Raw genomic sequence first — 8,836 nt, 5'->3', positions numbered from 1 at the left:
TCCTAATTGATGATGAATGCTTGACAAATTCTTGATGCATGTTGTTTATTGTTGTTGAAGACTCAACATATTCTTCTCTTTCACTACATAAAAGGTTTCTTGTGCTCCAAAAAATGCTCTCAGATTCTTAGATAGATCTGATATATAGTTCTTCGTTGCCTTCAAATGAAGAAAGAAAGCTCTTATGTATGAAACCCTAGATGTTAATTTTGAATTAATTGTCTTTAGGCCGACCTAGGAATTTAATTTCCTACCAATCTTTTGGGGTTAAGAATTATAATATCATAGGATTTTTCTCCCAAAATTTCAGGAAAAAAGTCAAGGATAGTGTGCACTCCTGCCACAGTCTGACCAACTTTTCACTAAATTTCTAGGGTCGTTAGATATGATGATGTTAGAGAGAATCCCAAATTTACTACTGATTTCTAGGTGGGCCTTAAAGGACAAAATAGGACACAATTAGGGTTTATGATTAAATAATTTATTGGAGGAATAAAATAAAAAGGGGTACACTTAGGGTAAAGGGCCTAATTTTATGATGTATGAAGTGATGAAATATGACTTTAGATTTAATTAAATTAGTTAAATGCTTAAATGGAAATTATAAATGCAAGATGCAAGACACACTAAAGCGGGTGCTAACCTAAGTGTGAAATTGTACCACCCTAGCAAGGGTGTATAATTTATGACACTACAAGATGTACTATAGATAAGAGATAGTTAGCCATTGTCGATGAGCCATTTATTATATCTTTATGATTCATACATGAATCAATCACTATTATCTTTGTAATGCTTATATGGGATATTCACTATTGCATTGACGGTGTCTATATGATCTAGTTACTTTTTTTTGTATGATAATATGTGTATGAGCTAGTCAATATTGTCTATGTGATGTATATTGGAGCTACTCATTGTGTATTTAATGTAGGTTGGAGCTACTCACTATTTATTTAATGTTTGTTGGAGCTAGTTAGATTTTGTACCATGTGTATTTTGTTGATGTGTAGCTAGGTCGAATCCTTCTAGGGACGACCTAGTACACTTGATGGCTAAGTGACCTGTCAGCCTTAGCCATATTGATGGTTTAATTTGATATGTAAACAATATTTAAGTCTTTCCCTAATCGAGCATCACATGTAACTTGTATTGGACAAAGACCTATATAAATGTAACCTATGATTTATAGGTCTGATCCTATTCTTGGCGCCAAAACAATAAGGCTGACCTAAGGTCTATTAAGAGGCATTGAGGCATATATATACCTGTTGATTTGCAATTATTTAACACCAATTCACATACAATTAACTATCTTTTTTTGTTGATCAATGATCAGGCTTTGTCAAGCGAATTAGTGTTTCAATCCAGCGAATTCATCCTGATTACTTTCTTGGCTGAGTGAACATCATACTTGGTTGGGAAAACATCATTCTTGCCTAAGCGAACATCATACAAGGTTGGAAAACTTCCCTTCAATGTTGTTAAATGCTTTCATAGTAACAGTGAACTTCATCTAGGGTAGGGAAGTATTCAAGGAAATAGCCTTCAACATATTATATCTCCTACAATAAGATAAGTTGTCCTAATCTGTGCCCTAATTGGAAGTATGCTTCATGTGTGAAGCAAGATTGTAATTTTTCCACTAAGTTTAATTAATATAATCTTAGATCTTTTGTTGCTGGTTTTTTCACCTCCAAGAGGGACGTTTTCCAAGGGTACTGTTGTGTTATGTGTGTTGTATTTTTTATTTTCTGCTTTCTGTTATCAGTCTGATCACAAACTAACATATTTATGATATGTATGAGCTAGTTCCTTGTGTTTATGTGATATATTATTAAGATAGTCACTATTTATGATTATGGATATAACCCCTATATATTTGTGTCAGTCTGTATGCCAATGATTGGTAATGTTTAGTACATAACTAACACTTGATAGAAATGGTATTCATTTATTGTAATGGAACTAATTTAATAGATTCACTTAATTAATAGTCATTATATATAAAGAGAAATTAAAGATCTCATCAAGATTAGAGAATGAAATCCCTCTATGTTTGAAATAAAAAGACTTTAATTTACCATGAGAGGATATGTAGGTAGGGTCATAACAAATAAACTCATGATGCTTAGGTCTAGGTCTAGAGATGATCCTAATCATCGAATTTGAATATTTTCAAGTGTAATCATACACATGGTGACATTAAGTTGTTTCTATCCTAGTGAATGGAAGAGTTTTTTTAAATTAGCATTTCTAAATCAGATGGAAGACGCTTGGATGGTTAAATGGTAGTTGTGAATTAAAAAAAAAAGTGTAGTGCATCAGACATACCTTTTAGATATAGAACCTATGTAATAAATATTTTTTAATATCCTATATTACAAAGAGTAGATAAACATTTATCATTTCATATAATATCCTAAATCATATATTTAAATATTTTATGGTTTAAAATTGTATACAATATAAAATGAACCTTAAATCAAAATCAATATAAACATAGAAAACTCATGAATTATTTTATTTTGCAAATTGAATTAATTCAATAGTAAATTGTTAAATTCTCTTTTATTTTAAATACTACTTATATACTAATTATTACAATTATAACAAATCTAACTTACAAAACAAAAACTAACTATAAAAATGAGTGGTGTACTTCTTACTATTAGAGATAGATAACTAACATATATTTTCTTAAATATTACTTATATATAAATATTACAATTGAAATTTGTCAAACCCAAAATAACTATAAAAGTGAGTGAGTTATAGAAATGAGTGGTCTACTTTTCACCATTAAAAATAGACAACTAAGACTTATTTTCTTAAATAGTTCTTATATACTAAATATTACAATTAAAACTTGGCAAATCCAAAATAACTATAAAAATTAGTGGTGTACTTTTTACCATTACAATAAACAACTAAAACTGGTGTACATTTTACCATTACAAATAAACAACTAAAACTTCTTTTCTTAAATATTACGTATGTACAAAATATGACAATTGAAACATGGGAAAACCTAAAATTAACTATAAAAATGAATGGTGTACTTTTCACTATTATAAGTCGACAACTAATATTTATATAATAAATATTACAATTGAAACTTGACAAACCCAAAACAAAGATAAGAATGAATCAATAATGTGTACTTTTCAGCATTACAAATAGAAAACTAACTATAAGAATGAATGAATGGTGTGTACTTTTCACCATTAGAAACAGGCAACCAACACCATAAGAAATAGGCAATTAACAGCAATGGTGTGCACTTTTCACCATTAAAAATAGGCAGCTAACACATTTTTCTTTTAAATCAAAATTGTAATGCTTTTAGTATTTCTGTTTAAATAGACATCAATTATGACGCGAGGATCCTCCATTACTGAAGGAATCTCTCCTGCGGCAAAAGAGGCTTTGTTGCCAACTCAAATAGTCTCCATTTAGTGTAATGGATAAACTTCACCATTTTGATAGAGATGCATGTCCCATATCTTTCTCTTGTAATTTTACCTCGTGTCGAATCCGCAAACCGTACCAAATCTCATTTTTCTCGCCTACATATGCGCCGCAGTATTACTTTCCAAATCCATCACAACAGCAATACAAAAACACAAACCGCCTTGAAATTTCTATTTAAACTTCATAAAACATAGACTCCCACACCCCAAGCCCCTGGCTCATCCAATACTACAACATTGTAGAGGTATGGAGCTACCAAGTCCACGTATCCACAAAATGGGCCTAATCAAGATAGCCATTGTTTTGCTTTTCATTGAGGCTTCGTTTGCTTTGCCACTTCATTACAATGCTATTGACAAGTGCTGGAGAAAAAACCCTAATTGGGCACAAGATAGAAAGAAGCTTGCAACATGTGCAAAAGGCTTTGGAGCTCGTGCCAAAGGAGGCAAATTAGGAGACATTTACACTGTGACCAGAGATGATGATAATCCTGTAAACCCAGCCCCAGGTAGCCTCAGATATGCTGTATCTCGACATCGACCATTGTGGATAACATTTGCAAGAGACATGTACATAACTCTTCACATGCCATTGTTCCTTACAAGCCACAAAACTTTAGATGGAAGGGGTGCTAATGTTCACATTGCAGGTATGTCTTGCTTAAGAGTATGGAATGTGACCCATGTTATTATTCATGGTCTCATTATCCATGATTGTAAGGAAAGCACACCAGGCAATGTTTTGATCTCGACAACGAAAGGGGTCGAAAAGATTTATCCTCAGGATGGAGATGCTATATCTATTCAAAGTGCTAAGCAGGTTTGGATTGATCATAACACTCTCTCCCATTGTGATGATGGTCTGATAGACGTTACGCTTGGTTCCAATAAAATCACAATCTCTAACAACTGGTTTTTTAACCACAACGAGGTAAATTCTATTTTGATCATTTCAATTTAGATTTGTTTAGATGGTTCAATCATGTTAGTAGATAGATTCTATGAAAGAAATTGTATGATTTTGTTCTTAAATCACGTTAGATTCTATCGAAAAACATATGTGATCTTACCTTAAATCACAGTAATATAGATAAAATCCACTAAACAAACCCTAATTTATAGAACAGGCTGTATAAACTGGATCTATTTGATTCTCTGTTATAATTAGATAGATTGCGTGCCTGGTGAAATCCTTAACTGATTGTGTGGGTGCATCAAAATATGACAGGCAATGCTACTTGGCAACAGCGACGAGGATCAAGCCGACAAAAACATGATGATAACTGTGGCATTCAACCGCTTTGGACCCGGCCTCATGCAACGTATGCCAAGGTACTACTAAATGAAATTCCTCTCAAATTAGATAAACAGAAACACTGAATAAAAACGCGAATATAAATTCAAACTTTAAACCTCACTAATTCTGAGCCTATCCAACAGAATATGCGATTTCTTTTTTAAATTTATTAAATATTTTCAATTTAGCTTCATTTTTAGTTGTTTAATAAAGATCAAATAGTTATAATTTCAAAAATAAGGAATATTAGACGTTTCCTCGTAACAATTTTTTTTAAATCACTTCTTTAATGCTGAAATTTCAAGAATGAATTCTTTCAAAGAACAAAGCAAATAACCTATTTGACCATCCTTAGAATATAAAAAGTACCTATTTTTGAGTGAATATTTAATATTATTATATCTTTTCATTAAATGTTAATAATATATACATCATTTTATAATAGTAAGAGAAAATTTATATCACTCTTTCTTATTATCAATCAACAATTTGTCTTTCCAACATATTTTTAAATATGCTAGATAATCTTTAAATAAAAAGAACTTTAAATAGTAATGTTATTTTTAAGTTTTTCTAGAAAGAAAGCTAATTATTTTTTCTCACAAATGAAACTAATTGTATTACATTACCTTTGCAGAATTAGGAAGGGGTATGCCCATGTAGCGAATAACTTCTATAACCCATGGGGAATATATGCAATTGGAGGAAGCTCTGATCCCACAATATTGAGTGAAGGTAATGTGTTTGTGGGTCCAAATGACTATACTAAGAAGCAAGTCACAGAGCATAAAGGTTGTGATGGTTCATTATGTGTGTGGAGATCACTGAATGATGAATTTTTGCAAGGGGCCTATTTTGAACAATCAGGTCTCGACAAGCCACTTCCAATGCCAATGTACAAACTTCATGAGTCTTTTCGAGTTTTAAAGACCAGAATTGTACCTCTAGTGACTAAAGAGGCCGGAGCTCTCACTTGCATCCCACATGTTCAATGCTAATATTTTTTCTTTTTTCACCAATTTGATATCAATTTGTAATAAAAATCATTTAATTTTTAAGCTTTTTAATTATATTTGAATTTGTTCAATAAAATTATGAGGAAATTTAATAATGATTTGGTAATATTGACAATTTATGTTGTGAGAAAATAGCTTGAGAATTTTATAATATATCAAATAGATTCATTATTTATATCATTAATTAATAATATATAATTGTATACTATTTGTGTTGTTATTATTCAAGCAACACTTATTATTTCATCGTCAATTGTTTAATCTTAAAAAATATTATGACATAAATAAAATACTTAAGTGTCAAAAATTAGATATGTTAAACTTAATTTTATAAAAAAGCAACTAAGAATGTTGATAGATATAAACTAATAATATGAAGAAAAGTATTTTACTTTTGCCTTTTTGTTAAAATATTTACAAAAGCAATAGTTATTTATAAAAAATATTAATAATATTATGAATGAGAAAAGCACGTGCTTCATTATTTCACTTCTTTATATGACACCTAATTTTTATATTTAAGTGAATTCATTTATATATTCATTCTTATTGTAATAATATAATCAAGATCTAAGAATTTCCCAAGAAATATAACGAAAAGAAATGCATATGCTATATAAAAATTAAACACTTGCATACAATCATCCTACAAGGATAGAGAAAGTATCCATATACAACTTATGATAGAATCAAATTATTAAAAATATATTTTAGGAAAATAGAAACAATAACCTTAAGTAGAAAAAAGGTAAAATAAATTAATTAAAATTGCACTTAAGCAATTTCATATCAATTTATATGTGTCATCTACATGATATAAAAATGCTTGAAGTCAAACTTAAGGTGAATTCAATGTAGTTAATGTGCTAGTGACTATTTGAAAATAAAAATAAAACTTATATTTGGTCAAATTTTCATTTAGTTAAAATTTGATAGTTTAGTGCAATAATATTTAGCAGAATAGAAGAAATGAGTTCCATTCTAACCAACCTAATTATGATACTTTTCTTCAAATTTTAAATAAAGTGAAGCATATATGAATAAATACGTAGCATTTTTTAAATTTTTTAATAAAAAATTATTTTTATAGTTTTCTTCTTTTGATTTTTAAAAATATTAAAGTAAATTTTTAACAAATCTAATTTTTTTCAAAATTGTGAAATTCAATAGTTTTTCAGAAAATATATTGAAAATTGAGTATAGAATGTGAAACATTGTCTAATTTGAAAAGCATAAATAATTTGAAAATAGTGAACACTTCTATCTATATATAAGAACTTCAAACATAATGTCTAATAGTTATTCAAAAATTATAACAAGGGATTTATGATATATTTTATAATATTTAAAGTTTCTTTTATAAATCATTTTCATTTTATTAAATTTGGTTACATAAAGGTCTATCACCTTTTAAGGTTAAAGTCATGGAAAATTATAGTACTCAATTTCTTAAAGCCAATGTATTTCTAAGAAGTTTTTTTTAAAAGAGGAAATCAATATTTGAGCTAGAAATATTAAAAGTTTTTGTATCAAAATCTAAATGTTAATGCATTGTCATCTTCATTTATCCATTAACTTAAGCAATTGCTATAAATTTCAATTAGTGGGAAATTTAATATTCAATTAATTTATTTCTGAAATATTCGACCACCCTAAATTTATGTTTATAATAGTGAACCACAAGAAAAAAAAAATCTATATCAAATTTTTTTCTACTGAAGCACACAATCAATATCCAGAAGTTCAAATTGTGGGATTAAGGTTTCTCAAACTTTGTAAATCCTCACCTTGAGTATTTTATTAATTTATTATTTTAACTAATGAATTGCCTACAAATATCTATTCATCTAGTGGGACTGACAAGCTTGGTGGCATCCTACTTGGTGATGATTGTATGATGTATATTTTACATATGTGGAGGTAGGCATCACACTTTGATGATCTTGATAAGTGTCATTCTATGACATATTGGACAAGTGGAAGGAGATACCTTTGGCACGGACAAGGTGGGTTCCCAAGTTGGGTTATAAAAAGTTTTAAGAGAATCAACTAATATTGGTTAATTATTATTGATTCTCTTATAGTTATAACTATGGTAAGTTATGAAAGCTATAAGATGTGTAAGAGCATTTATCATACAGGTGGCTGCAAGAAGTTGAGTCCCACTTTTGGGCAAAAAGTGGAAGTGTTTTCTCTGTTTTTCAAATTTTCTGTCAATTGATGTCAAAATTTGATGCACTTAGCGATTGAATCTCAAAACACTTCAGTAATAGAAAATTTAGATCTCAGAGTCTACTTTTCAAATTTGTAATTTATTTTAATACCCACATTCCAGAAATCCTTTTTTAGTAGGCATGTTTAAAAACTAGTTTTTCAAAATGCTTGTTTCGGTACCATACCACACATGTGTACAACCACCCTTTTTTAATGCAAATAAATGAATTTTTGCAAATCCTTCTAGGAAATGATACCTAAGACACCAAATATTGATCAAAATATTTTTTCTTATTTTTTTATTGAATATATTTTTTTTAATTAATTTTAAACTGACAATAAAGTATATATTTTCAAAACATCGGGTGTACGACCACCATAATTTCATGAAAATTTCGTATTTTGCAATTTTATTTTTTTTAATATTTAAAAGAATTGTATGTAAATCGATTTCATATAATTTATTTTTCTAAAATCCTAAAAACAAAAAAGTTCCACTTGGTATTTTAGGTTTAGGTTCCACTTTTGATTAATAAATAATAAAAAAATAGTAAAAATAATCTTATCACTATTAAATTTAAATTTCTGAAATTAGGACATTGAAAACTCTAATGGGTTTTTGTTTTGTCAAAAAATTCAATCAGAAAGGCACTCAAAAAATTAGGCCAAGGTAGAAATCTGATGTCGTTTTACCTTAGTCATTTTTTTGGAGGTCCAAGCATAGGTTTGGTGGGACCAAGTCTATCCCAAAGAAAATAAAAATGCTAAGGGTTGTTTCCCTTCCCTAATTTTAACAAATGTGTGCTCATTTTTTAAATTCAAAAAATGGGCACCCG

At 29.1% G+C, this 8,836-nt stretch overlaps 1 protein-coding gene across 1 annotated transcript; it reads left to right on the top strand.

Annotated features, from left to right (window-relative positions):
* Nucleotides 1-3,700: 3,700 nt before the first annotated feature.
* On the top strand, nucleotides 3,701-5,853 carry LOC131035303 (pectate lyase 1). The gene is made up of 3 exons (XM_057966979.1): nucleotides 3,701-4,404; nucleotides 4,702-4,805; nucleotides 5,408-5,853. The coding sequence occupies exons 1-3, from the start codon at nucleotides 3,721-3,723 to the stop codon at nucleotides 5,766-5,768; spliced, it is 1,149 nt and encodes a 382-aa protein (XP_057822962.1). The 5' UTR covers nucleotides 3,701-3,720; the 3' UTR covers nucleotides 5,769-5,853.
* The last annotated feature ends 2,983 nt before the right edge of the window (nucleotides 5,854-8,836 follow it).

Source organism: Cryptomeria japonica, chromosome 5 (assembly GCF_030272615.1).
Source record: "Cryptomeria japonica chromosome 5, Sugi_1.0, whole genome shotgun sequence".
In the NCBI taxonomy this organism is placed as follows: domain Eukaryota; kingdom Viridiplantae; phylum Streptophyta; class Pinopsida; order Cupressales; family Cupressaceae; genus Cryptomeria; species Cryptomeria japonica.
This window is presented reverse-complemented; position numbering and strand designations above follow the sequence as displayed.